The sequence below is a fragment of the Polypterus senegalus genome, chromosome 9, assembly GCF_016835505.1.
Source record: "Polypterus senegalus isolate Bchr_013 chromosome 9, ASM1683550v1, whole genome shotgun sequence".
Lineage (NCBI taxonomy): Eukaryota > Metazoa > Chordata > Cladistia > Polypteriformes > Polypteridae > Polypterus > Polypterus senegalus.
Genome location: NC_053162.1, coordinates 110,593,227 through 110,615,107, shown reverse-complemented (window position 1 = coordinate 110,615,107; position 21,881 = coordinate 110,593,227). Strand labels below are relative to the sequence as shown.

General features: G+C 39.5%; 1 protein-coding gene across 1 annotated transcript in view; it reads right to left on the bottom strand.

Annotated features, from left to right (window-relative positions):
- cep89 (centrosomal protein 89) overlaps positions 1–21,881 on the bottom strand; it is a 440,613-nt gene that overhangs the window by 344,578 nt on the left and 74,154 nt on the right. Inside the window, exon 6 of the mRNA XM_039762400.1 lies at positions 2,425–2,476. Coding sequence (XP_039618334.1) covers positions 2,425–2,476 — 52 coding nt within the window. The remainder of the gene's footprint in view (positions 1–2,424; positions 2,477–21,881) is intronic.

Genomic DNA, 21,881 nt, shown 5'->3' with positions numbered 1-21,881 from the left:
ACTGGTTGTCAATGTCGCATGTTAAGGCGGCTTTTTGTTTCTGCAGTTATATTTTGAATAAAAGTGCAATTGTGTTATTCTTGTGAAAATGTTTCTTTGCTATTTGGACTTCAGGCTTCATACACTATATAGTTTATGCCTACATTTTGTCATCTACTACTAGAATATAAAAAACGTTTCTGTTTTAACAATGTGTTGACACAGATTACTGTAGAAACTGAACAGACATGAAATGCGTGTGTTCCAAACAACGATCTATTATTTCCACTCTAAAACTCCACTTCACTCCCAGATACTCAATCAAGGCCTGAGCTGGGAGAAGTTCGTGCACGTTCTAAATTGGTGGGGGGATGGAATAGCCGGCTCTGGTAATTCTAGTGTTAAACTAAAATAACCAAATAAATAAAACTTTACTACCTTATTTGCTCCTAAAGCCCCTTGTGCCTGATCGGCGTCTTAACGCTGGCCGCTTACCTGTGCACTGCTGCTTTGAAGTCAGCTGCGGCCGTTTGTTCTTTTCCTTTAAACTAAGGAATCGCTGTTACGTCGACACGGTTATTTACTTACAAACGCCGATATCAGTTACTGCTGCTTTCTACCCTGTCTCCTCGATGCTAATTCAAATACGGATAACAAGAACAAGAACAGGTACAAGTACAAGTAAGTTTTCCAAGTGCACCTCCAAACACCCAGCTACTTTTGCTTTAGTGCCGGTGAAAAAAAAGCAAAAAAAAAAAAAAAAAACCTTCTAATGGGAAAAAAGCTTTACAAATTCCCACACGATTCCTTAGTGGCAACCAAAACTCAAATTTTTAAGAGCAAAATGTATTTTTTTTATTTAAATTTCACATCACAGAACAGACCAAAAACTCTCAACAGCCTCTAGCATTTGCAAAGCACACATGACTCAGCCACCAAGCTGTCCTCTTTCACTACCTGCAGTTCTCTAGAGACACAAAAATTCTGGGATGATGGGGTACATGTGGATGGTGATGGGTGCCTTATCTCAGGGATAACAATATAGGGAAAAAGAAGACTGAATCTGACATACAGTAACATTTCTTTGAAAAACAAAGAACAAATATTTTCTTGCACATTTTGATTAAGTTCAGAACCACTGCATATTTGGTTAGCCTGTACATGCACAGCATGGCATGGACCATCAGAGGCAAAGCAAAATTGGCTTGATAAGTTGGAACCTCCAGAAGATGGCATCTTATGTGGCTACCTATGTCGCCCAAAGGGATGACCTGCACTGTTAGTGATTCTTAAATGCTCCCTTCATCTGTCTTGATCTTGAGCTTGAATATTACTTTTCACATATACTGTAGTTCCTCACGTCCTTATTTTCTCTTGTCTGTCATTCCTGTAGGGCGTACAGCCACTACTATGTTCCTCCCCATCCTTCTCATCTAACTATTTATCTGCCACTAATGCTGTTAGCTGTTAGTGTTATTTGTTGAACTGTGCTCCCCCCTTTGTCTTGTCATTTATTAGCACACCTGGCAATCATGTCCCACACTCAAAGTGGTGTTATAAATGTCCTTGAAGCTCACGTAGAGCACGTAGGTCCCATAATGAACATCTGAATACAATGCATCCCTTGTATCACATGTAGGCATCTCTTTATCTCTTGTTTTGGTTATTTCCGAAACATATCTTTAAGGTATATAAACCCCAGGGTCTGGTTAGTTGTGGTATGCAGCAATCTGAACCTTTGTCTACGCGCACCTCTTGTCACAATCCGACAGAGGAAATCATTCACGCTGTAAGGGCATACTGTCTGCTATGTATTTCAGTTTACAACAAGGTACGTCCAGTAAAAGTCTTCAAGAAAGCTGACCCTAGTCATTTTTATGTGTGCTGAGTTGTTTAAGCTCTCTGCAGCCACACTGCACAAACGGCGTGGAGTGGCCAGAAAAGCTATGATTCTATACTTAATATAGTATTAAAATCCTAGATGAAAACATTTTCCTTAGTTCCTGTATTTAATTTTTATAAAATTGTGTTGTTAATCAGAGGTCAGCTCTTGTCTTTAATTACACCCACTTTTAACTTATTGTTTCTGTTCTTGATTTGCATTTTTTGCTTGATACTTTTTCTTATACTTATGAATCGTGTATGTTAAAGATACACAATTAAACTAGGTGGAGTGATTATCCCTGGTCAGTTTTAAATTCTTCAATATTAATAAATGCATTAAAGGAAACTAAACTGAAATATAAAGGGATGAAAAAAAACATTTATTGTGAAAAATTCATGACAGGAGAAAAAAAAAAAATGTTTTCACTGTACCTGTACACGTTAGCTTTGAGCTCCCTGTTATTAAATAAGATGATTCAGAAAAAGTTGCTAGAGATAAATTCATAAACAGTACCTGCAAAAACCTTTTCAGAAAGCTTTAAAGAGTGTATAGATCAGTACCTTGGGAATGATTCGGACTTGTTTGTCTTCTATCTTCATTATTTGTGGTACACTATAAGAAAAAAAAAAAAAATAGGAGTTAGGATATTTTTGTAGATATTGTATTTTCCTCCTGGTTGTGTGGGTTTTCTCCTAACAGATCAAACACAGCAGCATATTAAATTAAACAACTTCCATCTAGGGCTGCAACTAATGATTATTTTGGTAGTCGACTAATCATTGAATGTTTTTTTCGATTAGTCACGATTATTTCATGCCTGACTATTTTGATGCCTGCGAACTGTGGTTGCACATCCTCTTCTGGGCTCCAGTGCATGTCTTACCTCATCTGCTCACGTCTGTCTACCTGTGAATGTCACCCTGATGTCTCTGCATTAACACGATTAAAATTAATAATAATCAAATTAAAATAACAACCAGTGAAACATATGAATTTGAAAATAATCAGATGTTTTATATTAGTGTGATCATCACAATAAAAAAGAAATACAGTGGTACCTCGGTATACGTCTGCTTTGGAATAAGTCCAACTTGGTATATGTCCTGTTTGGACACAAAAATTTTGCTTGGTATACGACCTTTGTTTGGAATACGACTCGCGTGCTAACCTTGTTTACCTCTCTCGAGACAAAGCCACGACTGCCCACGAGCATTAGTGCGCCAGTTGCTAGCATTCAGTGAACAACCCGCGCTATAACTCTCTGTGAACTTTCACATATGTGATATAGCAGGTCCACAGCTCCTGTCAAAGTCCAGCTTTAAAATAAATAATCACCGTGCTCGCAGCTTGGTGAGGGGGCGTAGTGGTTAAGTGGCTGAAGGCTGTCAGGGCGATTAGCGATGTGGGCGTTTCTCACCAAACTGCACTTGTTATGGACCGTCTGCATTCATGATTGTTCCTGGGGCTGCTTATCTTGATAAACAGAAGCGCGAGTTGGCTTGAAGGGGAGTAAAAAGAAAGAAGCGGACGTGAGAGAGAGAGCGAGCGAGCGAGAGCGCGCATGGATGAAGTGGCTGAAGCAGGCAGTGCGAAGGTCAGCTGCAAGTAGGGAGACTCCCCAGTTGGGAAGCAGGCACCGAGCTTCTTGTTTTTTTTAAAGAATACTTCCTGCTTTTAACTTCGTTGTTTTTAAGAAGACTTTTTTCTATTGTTTTTAACCTCCACGTTTCACTTCTGATTTTATGGATTATTTATTGGAACTTTGGGGACTGCACTTTAATTTGAACACCCTGTTTTGTTAATTGTTTTAATAAAAGCACTTTGCACTTTTTCACCATCCCCTTGCTTTGTTGTTACCGATGAGGTTAGCAGCGAGGCACATTACCGACGGTGTAGGATTCAAGGGCTCCCCGGCAGCAGATGGGAGCATATAGCAAACCTGCATCATCACAACGTGATTTTGTGTTTTTTTCATGTAAATTTGAATTGATTGTTGATAAGTATGAAGGTGGCATGCATATCCGGGACATGGCTGTTGCATAACGCGTTGCCGAGAACAGCATCGGTATCTACGATTGTGAAAAACAAAGATATTATTAAAAAGTAAAGTTAGGTAAAATTTTCATTTATTTCATCTAATTGCTTTTGTATTTATGTATTTTAGTATTAAGCAGTGTTTAAATTATTTTATACAACCCCATCAAATGTATAAAATGCCAATAGCAATAGGATTTTTTTTTTCCATGGGAACGGATTAATCATTTTCCCATTATTTCTTAAGGGAAAAATTTGTTTGGTATACGTTCTGTTTGGTATAAGTCAAAGGGTCTGGAACGGATTAAGGACGTCTACCGAGGTTCCACTGTACATCTATACTAATAAAAGGCAAAGCCCTCACTGACTCACTCACTGACTGACTTACTGACTCATCACTAATTCTCCAACTTCCCGTGTAGGTAGAAGGCTGAAATTCGGCAGGGTCATTCCTTACAGTTTACTTACAAAAGTTGGGCAGGTTTCATTTAGAAATTCCACGCGTAATGGTCATAATTGGAAACTATTTTTTTGTCCATATACTATAATAGACTTCTGCTCGATGCCCGTGGGAGGCAGAGTTACGCCTCCCACGTAATTTAGTGCCTGACCATCCGTTTAGGCCGTCCGTCGGCAGAAATCCAATAGAAACACTGCCGCAAAATATTCACGGGTGAAGTACTGTGCTTACGCAGAGGAAGATGAGATGGTCAGGGTGGTGTTTGGCACAAACTCGGCGAAAGTGCTGAGAGAAACTTTTAAGTGCCGGGTCTTAGCTAACATTAAATACAGCCGTGGATATCGCACGAGATGGCACCAGCACAGCTGGGAACCTTTGATGCATGTACACTGAGCGGCTCCCGTGAAATGACGCGGTGCACAGACAAAAGCAACAGTTCCAAAGAGTGCTGAACAAAAACCGAATTACACAATTGAGAAGGCAGCAAAAAAATATGAAGTGTGTGATACATAAGCATATTCATAAGTGCAGCTACTGCGGAAACAAAGCACACGGTGGAAAAAGTCAATGTCCCGCTAAAGGAAGACAGTGTAAAAAAAACAGTGCATGCAGTGTGTCACGTCTCAGATGAAGAGGAAGACGAGCTGTTTATTGATGCAGTAAGAAACAAAATCGATGAATGAAACCTGTTATCTTTACAACGATTGACAAACATGGAATGAAACTTGAACACAACACATCCTACAAATACGAACCTGATTGAAAGAAACAATGATAATCAAATCCTTGATGACAGCACCACTCATAACACTCACAAAATAATTATTATATATTGACAATCATGTTACGTTATTTTTAAAATGTTCCCTTTTCTTTTTCATAACTTCTTTAACACACTACTTCTCCGCGAAGCCTCTACCATTGCGCCATGGCGTGTGGTTTGTCTATTTGAGAGTATGTAGATCGGGGTATATATATATATATATATATATAAATACACTGCTCACAAAAATTAAAGGAACACTTTAAAGAAACACATTACATACATCAGATCTCAATATGAAGTTGGATATCTATACAAATAACGACAGGGCAATGTCTTAGGAACAAAAGGATGCCAAGTCTTTTAATGGAAATAAAAGTTTTCTGCCTACAGAGGGCTCAATTGTGTAGACACCCTAAAATCAGAGTGAAATGAAGATGTGGCAGGCTAGTCCATTTTTTCAAAAACTTAATTTCTGCTACTCAAAATGCTTTTCAGTATCTTGTGTGGCCCCACGAGCTTGTATGCATGCTTGACAACGTCGGGGCATGCTCCTAATGAGACGACGGATGGTGTCTTGTGGCATTTCCTCCCAGATCTGTATGAGGGCATCCCTGAGCTGTTGTACAGTCTGAGGAGCAACCTGGCGCCTAATGGACCAAACATAATGTCCCACAGATGTTCTATTGGGTTTAAGTCAGGGGATCGTGAAGGCCATTCAATTGTTTCAATTCCTTCATCCTCCAGGTACTGCCTGCATACTCTTGCCACATGAGGCCGGGCATTGTCGTGCATTAGGAGGAAACCAGGACCTACTGCACCAGCGTAGGGTCTGACAATGGGTTCAAGGATTTCATCTCGATACCTTATGGCAGTCAGAGCACCATTTCCTACGCAGTAGATGTCTGTGCGTCCCTCCATGGATATGCCTCCCCAGACCATCACTGACCCACCACCAAACCTGTCATGTTGAACGATGTTGCAGGCAGCATATCATTCTCCTTGTCTTCTCCAGACTCTTTCACGTCTATCACAGCTGCTCAGGGTGAACCTGCTCGTCTGTAAAAGTACAGGGCCAGTGGCGGACTTGCCAATTCTGGTGTTCTTGAGCAAATGCCAGTCGAGCTCCACGGTGCTGGGCAGTGAGCACAGGGCCCACTACAGGATGTCGGGCCCTCAGGCCATCTTCATGAAGTCTGTTCCTGATTGTTTGGGTAGAGACATTCACACCAGTGGCCCTCTGGAGGTCATTCTGTAGGGCACGAGCAGTGCTCAGCCTGTTCCGCCTTGCACAAAGGAGCAGGTATCGGTCCTGCTGATGGGTTGAGGACCTTCTACGGCCCTGTCCAGCTCTCCGAGAATAACAGCCAGTCTCCTGAAATCTCCTCCATGTTCTGGAGATTGTGCTGGGAGACACATTAAACCTTCTTGCTGCAGCGTGTGGATGTGCCATCCTGGAGAAGTTGGACAACCTGTGCAACTTCTGTAGGGTTAAGGAATCGCCTCATACTGCCAGTAGAGATGATTACTCAAGCCAAAACTAGCATGAGTGGAAAACCAGCCAAAAAAGATCAAGAGGGAGAAACTTGAAATGACCTCCACATGTAAAACCAGTCCTGTTTTGAGGGTTTTCTAATTGTTGCCACTTTAGTGCACCTGTCGTTAAGTCCATGAACACCAATACAGCTGAAAGTGATTAACAATGACCTCAGCTGCTTAACCAACCAGAAAATTATCAGACAGGTTTAATTGATTTCATGCCAGGCCCAATAAAAAAAGTGTTCCTTTAATTTTAGTGAGCTATATATATATATATATATATATATATATATATATATATATATATATATATATATAGATATATAGATATATATGTATAGATATAGAGATATTTATATCTATATATGGATATACTAGCAAAATACCCGCGCTTCGCAGCGGTGAAGTACTGCCTTAAAATTTTTATTAAGAAGAAAATTAAACCCTTTTTAAGCGGAGGAAAATATACCAATAATTATTTGTTAAGGATCTCTTTGTATACCACATTGTGAGTTCGGCCCTCCGGTTGTAATATGAATATATGCGCTGAGCTTACTCTTGAGCATGCAACGTACAGTTGGCCATGTGAACAGTAATCTTGGTTCAAATCTCACAGCTTGGATTGCTGCTGTCATGATCGGTTTGAGTTTCATGATTTGTTTCAATTACGACAGTATTTGTAAGACTTGTGTTGAAGAGACATTCGGCATCTGTCAAGCGTTGCATGTATACAACCGGTTTCATCGATAACTTTACATCCAGCTTTTGATAGTTTAAACACTAGAATTACCAGAGCCTACGAAAAAACTCGTAATTCCGTCCCACCTTAAATCGCTTCTTAAAATCATTCACGATTACCCCAATCTGACAATGCTGTTTACACATAAAGACGCGCTATAACTCAAATGTGATTTATTTGGAGACGTGCTATACTGGAATGCGATTTAGATAGGGAAGAAAGTACAATGTCAGGTGCTCATTCAGTGTAATAGGAACCATAGCACAGAGAGATGTGTACACTGCAACAAGTACACATGTCGTGAATGTAGGAAGGGTGTGTGGAAATTGTTAATATTTGAATGTGATGATTTTAAATAGCACGGATCGGAAATCAGCAGTTCTTAGCATTGCACCACGCAAGCTGTCTTATCGACTGCCTACTGTAACTTGCTTTATTTTTTCTTCACTTATAGTCTAGAATAAAAGTGCACTTGTTTTTTATTCTTGTACACCAACATATGTTCCTGTGTTTGAGCGACACGGGCATGTTCAAAAAATAGGACGTGTAATGCCACGAAAAGTGCACGCATGAGCACTTCAGTTCGCAAGCATTGGTACGAGAATGCAGTCACAAGTACGCTGCAGAGCTACAGCGCATCTTTATGTGAAAACAGCATTCTCAGATGGGGGGTAGGGAAGGATCCTGAACACAACTGAGACTGAGAATGAAAAGTGAATAAAAAAAACTAACCTTTACAAGTATCATAAATTACTGGCTGTTACACACTGAAATCAAATGCATGTTTTTATTCTAAAATAGTAAGAATAAGAGCAGTTTACTTCTCAAAACTGAACCATGTGGGATCAAACTCATGACCTTTTGGATACTAGTCAGCGGCTAATACCATTAAGCTACCTTGGCAGCTGCTGTATGCGTGCGTGTCAATATGGCATGCTAAGGTGGCTTTTTCTGCAGTTATATTTTTGAATAAAAGCATACTTGTTCTGTTATATGTGTACCTTTTGTGAAAGTGTTTGATATTTGGACTTCAGGCTTCATACATTATATAGTTTATGCTTACATTTTGTCATTTACTACTACAATATGAAAAACGTTTCTGTTTTAAAAATGTGTTTACACGGATTACTGTAGAAACGGAACACACGTGAAATGCGTGTGTTCCAAATAATGATCTATTATTTCCACTCTAAAACTCCACTTCACTCCCAGATAATCAATCAAGGCATGAGCTGGGAGAAGTTTGTGCACGTTCTAAGTCGGTGGGGGATGGAATAGCCGGCTGCTTGCAGCCTGATTTTTATCAGCACATTTAGATGACAAAAGACGCTGGTGGAGAGCTGTGAACGGTTTTAAGAAGCGATTTAAGGTGGGGCGGAATTACGAGTTTTTTCGAAGGCTCTGGTAATTCTAGTGTTAAACATTCATAAACATCAAAGTGTCCACTACTGAAATCGTCACCTGTCAATCAAAGATGTTTAAGAGGCATTGGCGGTTGTCAAAAGGTGTAAAATATTTGGCCATTTCGGTATACTTGAAAGCAACAACCGAACAATTCAACGGCAGCCATCAACTCATATGCAGATGCATAGGTGAAGGCCTTAAGGATTTCACTCTTATAGTGCTCCTGTGTAGAATAATTATCTCCTGTACTGTCATCAGTCCACACCTTGAACCTGTACCAGTCATTCAATACATAAGACACAATGTTCCTCTGGATATCAAGAGTGAGCCTGATATGGCCGTGCAATTGTAACAAAGAGAATGGAAGAGGAAGGTGCCATCACCGGGCTTGGAAACCACTCGGTAAATGACAGTACTTTAGAATGATAAAGAAAATGGGTACCTGAACAATGTAAAGTAAGTCTAAAATATCTACACAATAACTATAATCGTAATAAATGAACAATAAAACAGCGGAGAAGCCGTGGATTAAATAAAAAGGCTACAGTTATCAGCAGGGAGACATGAATACCGTGGCGAAGCAAGGAAGGAAATGTAGAGACCGGAGCGATGGACGGCCTTATATAGGCAGGCAGCCAACAACATGGGAGGCGTTGGGATGGGAGACCCAATGCCGTCTCACACGGTGACCGAGCTGCAGGCTATGGAAATATATATGTACGTAAGCAGGATTCAGATAGAGATGGGAACCCGCGTACCAAATTTCTTGAAGATGGGCTCATAAGTAACAAAGACCGTTGAAAAGTTCAATATGGCGGCCGACAGTGGCATCATACCACCGGTATAAGTAACAAATTTCAGCCTTCTACCTACACTGGAAGTTGGAGAATTAGTGACGTTGGAAAGTTCAATATGGCGGCTGACAGTCATACCACCGAAATAAGTACGTACATTGGTTTCGGTTAGCCGCCAACCAAATTTCGTGAAGATGGGGTCATAAATAAGAAAGTTCAACATGTCGGACGTTGTCGACCGTTATGACTGTTAGGTGTAGAATTTCGAAATGAAACCTGCTTAACTTTTGTAAGTAAGCTGTAAGGAATAAGCCTGCCAAATTTAAGCCTTCTACCTACACGGGAAGTTGGAGAATTAGTGATGAGTGAGTGAGTCAGTCAGGGCTTTGCCTTTTATTAGTATACTGTAGATATATATATATATATCTATCTCTCTCTCTCTATATTATTTATATATATCTCTATATATATATATATATATATATATATCTCTATATATATATCTCTATATATATATATCTCTATATATATATATATATATATATATATATATATATATATATATATCTCTATATATATATATATATATATATATTGTAAGATATGGCGACCATGTACCCGCCAATACCCCAAGCCACCAGATGGAGCCCTCCTTGCAGCATGGAGGTCCCAGAAGACCAGCAGGGCATTATGGACCATGTAGTTTTATGCACCGCCCTGCTGGATGCCATGGGGGCCACGAGAGGGAGCTGCAGGGAGGACCAAGAGTTCTTCATGTTCTATGACCCGGAAGTTCGTCATAGGAAGAGCACGGGCTTCGGGGTGAGAAAAACATTATTTACCCTGACCCGGAAGGAATAAGGACTTGTGGACTGTTGGGAAGGAACACCTCCGGGTCAGGGAATATAAAAGGACTGTGGGAGCTCCCAGACGATGAGCTGAGTTGGGAGGCAGGGTGGCTAAGCGCCTGGGAGTGGAGGATTGTGATTGAGTATTGTTTATTATTGGTTATTGAAGAATAGTGGAGTGGTGGTGCTTTGTGCACAATTATTATTATAATAAATAATTATTGGATTTTTATCTGGTGTCTGGCGTGTGGTCTGAGGGTACAAGGGTGCTTGAGAAAACCCTAACCTGTCACAATATATATATATATATATATATATATATATATATAGCATATATAGCTAAAAAAAGAAACGTCCCTTTTTCAGGACTGTGTAGTTCAACAATAATGTTTTAAAAATCCAAATAACTTTACAGATCTTCATTGTAAATGGTTTAAACAATGTTTTCCATGTATGTTCAATTAACCATAATCAATTAATTAACATGCACCTGTGGAATGGTCGTTAAGACCTTAACAGCTTACAGAAAGTAGGCATTTAAGGTCACAGTTCTAAAAACGCAGGACACTAAAGAGACTTGTCTACTGACTGTGAAAACACCCAAAGAAAGATGCCCTGGGTCCCTGCTCATCTGGCGTGAGCGTGCATTAGGCATGCTGCAGGGAGGCATGAGGACTGCTGATGTGGCTAAGGGCAATAAATTGCCAAATCCGCACTGTGAGACGCCTAAGACAGCGCTACAGGGAGACAGGAAGGACAGCTGATCATCCTTGCAGTGGAAGACCACGTGTAACAACACCTGCACAGGATCGGTACATCCGAATATCACACCTGCGTGACAGGTACAGGATGGCCACAACAACTGCCCGAGTCACACCAGGAACACACAATCCCTCCATCAATGCTCATACTGTCCGCAATAGGCTGAGAGAGGCTGGTCTGAGGGCTTGTAGGCCTGTTGTAAGGCAGGTCCTTACCAGACATCACCAGCAAGAACGGCGCCTATGGGCACAAACCCACCTTCGCTGGACCAGACAGGAGTGGCAAAAAGTGCTCTTCACTGATGTGTCATGGTTTTGTCTCACCAGGGGTGATGGACGGATTTGTGTTTATCGTCGAAGGAATGAGCGTTACACCGAGGCCTGTACCATGGAGCGGTATCGATTTGGATCGATGGCTAGGGCCATTTCCCCCAGAAATGTCCAGAAACTTGCAGGTGCCTTGGTGGAAGAGTGGGGTAACATCTCACAACAAGAACTGACAAATCTGGTCCAGTCCATGAGGAGGAGATGCACTGCAGTACTTCAAGCAGCTGGTGGCCACACCAGAAACTGACTGGTACTTTTGATTTTGAGCCTCCCTTCATTCAGGGACACATTGTGAAACATTTTTAGTTTATGTCTTATGGTGTTGACTCTTTTAGTGTTCATACAAATATTTACACATTAAGTTTACTGAAAGTAAAACAGTTGAAAGTCAGAGGGACGTTTTCGTTTTTGCGTAGTATATATATATATATATATATATATATATATATATATATATTAATATTAGTATTTATAGATATATATATATTGTGAGACATGCCTGGACACCATCAGAAAGACACCGCACCTTTATCAAAAGGTCTTTTATTTTTTCATCCATTACACCACACACAACTCAGTCCCGCACAGTCCACTGTGCCTTCTTGCCCAAATCACCTTAATCTCTGTCCCTTGTCACACTGTCCGTGGGACTGCCTTTCCTCTTTCTAAGGGAGCCTTGTCCTGCTCCCACTCCCAACTCTAGCTCCCCGACTGTAGGGAGGCGGGCCCTTTTATTCTCTCCTGGATGTGTTCCAGGTGCTCCCTATAACGTCACTTCCTGGTGTGGCGGAAGAGCATCTGAAAGCACTCCGGGCGTCCCTGGAGGGATTCTCCTCCATCTTCCCGAGTGTGGCGGAAGTAAATCAACCCCGGGCCCTCTGAGACTTGGGGCACCCCCTGGCGGTAGGTTTGGATTTCTTTTTCTCCTTAAATAATAAAAACCATCATTTAAAAACTTCATTTTGTGCTTACTTGTGTTATATTTGATTAATGGTTAAATGTGTTTGATGATCTGAAACATTTTGTGTGACAAACATGCAAAAGAATAAAAAATCAGGAAGGGGGCAAATAGTTTTTCACACCACTGTGTATATATATAAATATATATATATAAATATATATGTATATAAATATTTATATATATACATATATATATATAAAATATATATATACATATATATATATAAATATATATATACATATATATATATAAATATATATATACATATATATATATAAATATATATATACATATATATATATATATATATATATATACTACATATATATATATAAATATATATATACATATATATATAAATATATATATACATATATATATATAAATATATATATACATATATATATATATATATATATATACACATACATATATATATATATATATACACATACATACATACACACACACACACACACACTAGACATTAAGCCCGTTACAATAACGGGCACTAACAACATCTGGAAAATTTCTAACTCTTGGTAATGCAACATAAAACTGACCATAGCCGAATACTGGTTCTAGCAAGCAAAATGCCAACCTTTCTAAGGTTTGCTCTTCTGAGTCTTTCTCTTTTAAGCGTTTTTCTGACAGTCATTTTCTTTTTCTTCAATCAATCTTTTTGCTCATATTTTTCTTTGTCTTTCAGCGTTTCTTTTGATGATGTTTACTTGCTGAGCTGACCGTTCTTCCAGGAGATGTTGCTTATATAGGATTTGATTGTCTGTATTTTGTCCTACTTGACGTGTCCTTTTTTTGGGTGGCATGTTGTTAGTAGATACGGCCGTAATATTTTCTCCAACAGTAATACTGGCTTGTATGTGGCTGTAATATATGCATCCTTTAATATGTCTTTAATTTTCTCTCGCAATAATACTGGTTTGTATTTCCATAAAATGTCTGTAATTTTCTCTGACAGTAATACTGGCTTTGATGTCCGTAATATGACTTTAATTTTCTGTCACAACAGTGGGCAATCAGCAGAGAGTGTCCCAACAACTGATGTAATGTGTGGCATGCTGCTTATAATGCGTGCCTGTAAGCGTTTCCCAGCAAGTACTGTGCAATTCCCAGCAAGTATTTTAATCTGTAAGGGCGTGCAACTGATTATTTTGTGGCGTCTCCCAACAGCAGTTTTTAATGCGCTGACCGGACTACCCAATCAGCACTCTACCCAGCAATGGTGTCCTTTATATCTTATCATGCTGCGGCCGTTTACTGTAATAGAGTCACGTGCGGCGCATGGAGAGAATATGGTACAGTAATGTGTGGCCGCTTTCATACGCACTCGCGCCTGAAGAGCACACACGGACGCGGGCCTTTTACAGGAGTTTATTGAAGAGGATATTTATATATATATATATATATATATCTATATATATATCTATATATATATATATATATATATATATATATATATATATATAGAGATATATATAGAGAGAGATATATACATATACATATATATCATACAGTGGAACCTCGGGTTTCTGGTAACTTAGTTTATGAGTGTTTTTACTGTCTGAGCAAAAATTTTAAAAAATTTTTACTTGATAAGCAGTGATGTCTTGCAATGTCGAGTAGTATGGATACACTTTGTCTGCTGAGCGTTATGTGATCACAACTGAGCTGGTAGTTCTTCTCTCTCTCTCCTTATCTTGCTCGCTCCGCCTGTGCTTCTCTCTCTCTCATCTCGCTCATCCAGCACGTCTCTCTCTCTCTCTCTGTCTCTCCTTATCTCGCTTGCTCGCTAGCCCAGCGCGTCTCTCTCTCTCTCTCCTTATCTTGCTCGCCCAGCGCATCCATCTCTCTCTCTCTCTCTCTCTCTCTCTCTGTGTCAATCCTATTCTCCGTCTGAGTCTGTGTGCCTCACTCATATAGTCACATCTGTTTACTACAGCATTGTGACTGTGTGTGTATGTGCGCTGTGATGTGCAAGTCCCCGTCTTGCTCCCCAAAACACAAAGCTGAGTCTCAGTACTTTAACACCAGCTTTATTCAGCTTGAAACAGCAACAGAGCTGTTATTTATTGTACCGGGACCTTTATAATGTTCCTTGTATGACCCATTGATGACAGGCGCTTATAGCATGTCTGCGATCTTTGGATGCGCTTATACGGCTAACTGCTACAGCGCTGGGAGACTCGCGATTGCTTTGGGGCGCTCTTCCGGCATGTTGTCCGTTAGGTGGAATCCCACATGAGTTTAGAAACTCACACCAGCCATGATTCTTTATAAAGGTAAAGTGCAGGTTAATGTGTATTATGTATTTTACTTTATATTTTGTATTAATCATTTTTATATGAATAGTTTTGGGTTGTGGAGCAGATCATCTGAGTTTCCATTATTTCTTATGGGGAAATTACGGCTTTGATATCTACGAGTGCTTTGGATTGCGAGCAAGTTTCCAGAACGAATTATGCTCGCAAACCGAGGTTCCACTGTATATATAAGAGGTGTGGCAGAAAAGTAATGAGACTGATTTTTTATTTACCAAAGTTTTTATTTTTTTCAAACATCAATGTTATCCCCTTCAAAGTAGTTCCTTGGCAGCTACACACCGATGGAGAGCGTTGTTCCCACTGTTGGTAGCAGGCTGGAAGTCTTCAACCGGTATGGTCTTCAGCATGTCCGTTACACTCTTTTGGATGTTTTCTAAAGTCCCTAAATGACGTCCTTTGAGGACATTTTTCAGTTTAGGAAAAAGGAAAAATCACAGGACTGAGGTCAGGTGAATAAGGGGCTGGGGAACCACAGGAATGCCTTTTGAGGTCAAAATTCTGTTATGGAGAGGGCAGTTTTAGGCACTATTTTGGCACAGACCTTTCGCATGTGCAAATGTTCAGTCAAAATTTGATGAACGGTAAATCTGTTCAAACTTAATTGTTCACTCAACATTTTTAATATTCTTGACGGTCTGAGCTCACAAGAGTGTTTACACGTTCGATGTTTTCATTGGTTTTCGAAGTTGAAGTCCTCCCTGAACGGTGTTCATCTTCAACGTGTTTTCTGCCTTCAAAAATGATTTGTGCCAGCGAAAAACTTGAGCTCGGGATAAAGAATGCTCCCCATAGGCCTGTTTTAACTTTCCAAACGTCACACTTGCCGTTTAATGGCTAACGTTGCTCCAAATTCCGCTGTTCCATTTTGCGTGGCGGCAAATCAAAAAACAACCCGCTAATAGCGGTCACAAAAATCTGCGTAGTTAGCGGAAGGAGTTGAAACTCGCACTGAGCTATGGGAGGTACTGATACACGTGCTCTATCAAGGACAACAGCACAGCGTTGCCAGATCGCTTGCAGTGTTGCCAGTCTCATTACTTTTCTGCCACACCTATATAGATATATTTATAGAGAGAGATATATATAGATATAGAGAGATATATATAGATAGATAACAGTGACAAAACAATTGCATTCATTACATTGACAATCATTTTATGTTATTTTCAAAATGTTTCCTTTTCTTTTTCATTACTTCTTTAACACACTACTTCTCCGCTGCAAAGCGAGGGTATTTTGCCATATTATATATATATATATATATATATATATATATATATATATATATATAAATATATATAAATATATATATATATAAATATATATATATATATATATATATAAATATATATAAATATATATATATATAAATATATATATATATATATATATATAAATATATATAAATATATATATATATAAATATATATATATATATAAAATTATAGTCACACATGGGCGATTAGGAGGCAGTCAAAGAGCCTAAAGGTAAGTAAAACATCGCAAGATAAGGGGTTGTCACGTAGTACTTACCTGAACTCTTTTTTTCTCATCAACAGAAAACACGAAGAAATCTAAGTTCCACAACTTCTGGATTCCAAAATGGCCACAGTGACATCACTTCCGGCCACCTTTGATGATGTCACTTCCGGCTCCCACAAAACTCCTCACTTCCAGTTCCTGTTGCCACATCACCACCTTGCCAACCATTTCCTGTCACGTCTATTACTTCCTATATAACCACCATTTTGAAAAACAGTAAATTGCTCATTGTACAGTACTTTTCAAAAGACTCTGAATCAATTCTTTTCTTATTGTCTGACGACCATATACAGGGACGGTCCCCAAATCTTTATTTTTGTTTTGTGAAGTTATTTGGATCACAATTGGCGTAGCCGGCAGGATTTTTTTTTCAGTATGTCAGAGGAGCAAGACCTGAATACAGTTCTCTCAACCATTATGGGAGACTTGCAAACATTGAAAACTCAAATGGGAGAAACCAGGACCCAATTAGCGGAATCGGAGGCTTGATGTGCAGCAAGAATACAGATGGAGGTTGCTCGGTCACCACCCATTGCTCCGACTACTTTAACAGAAGCAGACGACATTGAAACCTATTTTTTGATCTTCGAGCGTTCCGCTTAGGCCGAGGTCGGAGTGGACGTACCAACTGGCTCCCTACCTGAAAGGAACGGTGCAGAGGGCTTATTATGATTTAACTGAGGAGCAGGCTGCTGATTATGACGCTCTGAAGTCAGAAGTATTCAAGCGCTACGGCGTATCCCTGGAACAGCAAGCAAGAAAGTGGAGGGAGTGGCAGTTTGACCCGGAGAGGCCACTAAGAACCCAGGGCTTTGAAGCCTGGGGAAAGGTCTGTCGTTGGCTACGGCCCGACATAAATGATTCCCATAAAATGGCTGAGATGTTGGCTTGTGAGACCTTTGTGCACGCCATCCCTGAACACATTGCCTAGCAGGTCCGGAAACACACATATGAGGACATGGATACTCTTATTAAAATCGCGGAGCGTCATTGGGCGGCTTGCAAATCGGGGCGATCAGAACGGTTCTCTCGCCGAACCCAACAGGCACGTGGGGCAGCTCCTGAGCCCACCCGACAAGCACCCGAACCTGCCCGTTCGTAGAAGGGACAGACCAGCTAATACACCCCGCTGTTTCAAGTGTGGCGAGATTGGACATCTGTCCCCTAACTGTACTTATGAGCCCATGGATTGTTCATTGGTGAGGGGAGAAAGGTATTGTGCCACAGTGAATAACCTTTTGTCTCTTCCTTATACAGGTGCAGTTATTATAAATGGCAGAAGGGTAAGAGCTATGTTTGACTCCGGGAGTAACATTTCTATTGTTGCTGCTTGTTTCATTTTACCGCAACAGTGGACTAAGATGAAAACTAGTCTTGAATGTATTCACGGGGATATCCGGTATTATAAGACAGCCAGATGTATAGTAACGGTAAATAGTATCCTAACAAGCATGGCTATGGCTGTATTACCGGATCCCCCGTTTCCAGTCATTCTTGGTAGAGATTGGAGTGAAATTATCAGCGGTAAGAACGTAACTGTACCAAAGAAACATGAAGGCTTAGTAATGGAAAATATTATTCCGACTGCCTCCACGCCATGTCCCACAGTAGCATGGGCTGATACTAGCACCCAGTGTGAAGAAATTGATGTCCCATCATCCTCTGCGGGAGCTAATATAGTTAACTTGGAACGACGTGGAGGCAGAAGCCCCTCCCCTTAAGGTCGCACAAGACCCAATTCAAACTTTAACTTCCCAATTCCTTTTGACACCTTCATCATTTAAAAGAGAACAGTGGAACGATGATTCCTTAAAATTTGCCAGGAATGCTATAGTGTCCACTGAGGTATAACTTTGGATCCCATGCCACCAACGCCATTCTTTGTTATTAAAAATGAATTATTATATAGAGTGGCAAATCACGAGGGTGAAGTGCGAGCATCGTTGCTAATCCCACAAACTTTACGGCGACAAGTGTGCGAGTTAGCACACGCTCACCTCTAGGTCCATTTGGGCTGTGAAAAAACTTTAGAGAGGATAAAACTCCGATTTTATTGGCCGGGAATAAATGAAGAGGTCCGGCGATTTTGCGCTTCTTGCCCGGAGTGTCAACTTCGCCAGATTACTAGAAGGACTCAAGCTCCTCTTATTCCCATTCCCCTTATTGATATTCCATTTGAAAGTGTCTGAATCGATCTCGTAGGACCCTTAGAAACCTCGACAAAAGGATTTAAATATATTTTGGTATTAGTTGATTATGCCACTTATTTTCCAGAAGCTGTTCCATTGCGCTCAGCTAATACTAAAACCATCACACGGGAGCTTTTAGGGATTTTTGTGTTGGGATCCCCAAAGAGGTTTTAACAGACCAAGAAACTCCTTTCACGTCGGAGACGTTCAGGGAAATCGCTAAATTACTCCGTATAAAACATCTGAAAATGTCAGTCTATCATCCCCAAACGAACGGGTTGGTAGAACGTTTTAATCAAACCTTAAAACGGAGGTTACGCAAGGTAGTTACCGAGGACGGAAGAAACTGGGTTCAGTTACTTCCCCTTGTTTTGTTTGCTTACCGGGAAGTCCCGCAGGCCTCTACAGGTTTCTCTCCTTTTGAATTATTGTATGGGAGACAACACCGAGGGCTTTTGGACATGTTAAAAGAAGGATGGGAAGAGGAGGTCCTCCCTACTTCAAATATTCTGGAGTATATCGCGCAATTACACAGTAGACTTGAGAAAATTAGACCAATCCTAAAAGAAAATTTGGAAAAAGCACAAGCAGCGCAGTCTCTGTATTATAATAGTAACACCACCATCCGGGAGTTCGTCCCGGGTGATCATATAATGGTGCTCGTCCCTACTTCCCACTCAAAATTGTTAGCACATTGGCAAGGCCCCTATGAAATAAAAGAAAAAAAGGGACTCGTGGACTATTTGGTTAAACAACCTAATCGTCGACAGAGTGAACGTGTATATCACATTAATCTGCTGAAACCGTGCAAGGACAGGGACATTGATCCCACCTCCGGACAGCATAGTTCTCTTTTCAAGTCATGTGCTCATCTTAATTTTGGCCCTGATTTGACACCTGAACAAAGACAAGATCTCGAATGGGCGATCTTGTCTGTCCCTAAAGTTGTGGACGAGAACCTGGACGAACTGCGTTGATTGTTCATGACATCATTACGGACCCTGGAGTGATTGTCAAAGAGAGACCTTACAGGCTCCTGGAGGCAAAGAAAAAGGAGGTAGAGCTGGAAATTAGACAAATGCTGGATCTAGGGGTTATTGAAGAGAGCTATAGCCAATGGTCTAGTCCTAGTGTCTTAGTTTCTAAACCTGATGGCTCGTGGAGGTTATGCAATGACTTCCGTCGACTCAATCAGGTCTCTAAATTCGATGCATATCCCATGCCGCAAGTGGATGATTTACTTGATTGGTTAGGGAGCGCTCGATTCCTAACTACTCTTGACATGACTAAAGGGTATTGGCAAGTTCCCTTAACGGACTCCGCTAAAGAAAAAAATGCTTTTAGTACACCCAGTGGACATTGGCAGTACAGGGTTCTTCCTTTTGGTTTGCATGGGGCACCAGCGACTTTTCAACGTCTGGTGGATACAGTGATTCGGCCCCACAATTCCTATAGTGCCGCCTATGAGGATGACGTTGTCATCTATTCCGGCACATGGAAGGATCATGTATCGCAGGTTAAAGCAGTGCTCTCCACACTAGCGTCAGCAGGGCTTCGTAATTAACCCGAAGAAATGTTTCTTCGGTTTAAGGGAAGCCAAGTATTTAGGATACGTGGTTTACTGTTAAACCACAATGTAATAAAATTGATGCCATCATGAATTGGCCCCGTCTGATGAGTAAGCAGCAGGTTCAAGCATTTTTAGGTTTGGCGTGTTACTTTCGCCGTTTTGTACCGCACTTCTCTGAGATTGCTTCGCCTTTATCGAATTTAACAAAGAAAAGTGCACTTTTAAAAGTGGTATGGGACGATTCAGTGGAAAAAGCATTCAGTGACCTAAAATTGGCCCTTATGTCAGCAGCTGTGTTAAAATCTCCTGATTTTTCTATTCCTTTCCTTCTCCAGACCGACTCATTGGCTCAGCATGGCACCCAATCCTATAACACGCGACATATATATATATATATATATATATATATATATATATACATATATATATACACACACACACATATATATATATATATATACTAGCAGAATACCTGGGTTTAGAGATAGTGTGTTAAAGAAAGGTCGAAAAGAAAAGGAAAAATTTTAAAAATAACCTAACATGGTTGTTAATGTAATTGTTTGTCATTGATATGAGTGTTGTTCTCATATCTATCTATATATATCTATATATATATCTATATATATATATCTATATATATATATATCTATATATATATATATCTATATTTATATGTATCTATATATATATCTATATATCTATATGTATATATATATATATATATATATATATATATATATATATATATATATATATATATATATATATATATATATATATATATATATATATATACCAGCTTGGCAGCGGAGAAGTAGTGTGTTAAAAGAAGAAAAGAGAAAGAAAAGGCATTTTGAAAAATACATTAACATGATTGTCAATGTAATTGTTTTGTCACTGTTATGAGTGTCGGCTGTGATATATATATATATATATATATATATATAGCAAAATACCAGCTTCTGGCGATGTCATGTGTTAAAGTTATGAAAAGAAAAGGAAACATTTTAAAAATAATGTAACATGATTGTCAAAGTAATTGTTTTGTGTATTTGGCGGCGGCGTCACGCGAGTTGTTTTAGAAGCAGCTGCATGACAGAAAATGAACCACGACGTCTGACACGCCTCCTTTTTACTGTTTTCTCACAGCTTGGATTGCTGCTCTCATATATATATACACACACACACACACACACACACACACACACACACACACATACATACACACATATATATAATTTGTGTGTGTGTATATATGATGTGTGTATATATATATATATATATATATATATATATGTAGATATATATATATGTGTATATGTAGATATATATATAGATATGTAGATATGAAGAATACACACATACATATCTTCATATCTACATATCTATACATATATACATATACTATATATATATATACATATATATATATATATACATACCTATCTACATCATATATACACACACACATACACACACACACACATTATTATATATGTGTGTGTGTGTGTGTGTATATGTGTGTATGTGTATATATATATATATATATATATATATATATATATATACATATACATACATATACTTGTGTGTATGTTTGTATGTGTCTATATGTGTGTGTATAGGTTTGGTCACTGAGTGCAAGGGGAAAATAATAAATTATAGTCTATAAGTTATTAAACAGTAAAACATTAACGTTTTAAGAAGTACAGGTACATTGAAATTACATTTTCTATGTGAGCGT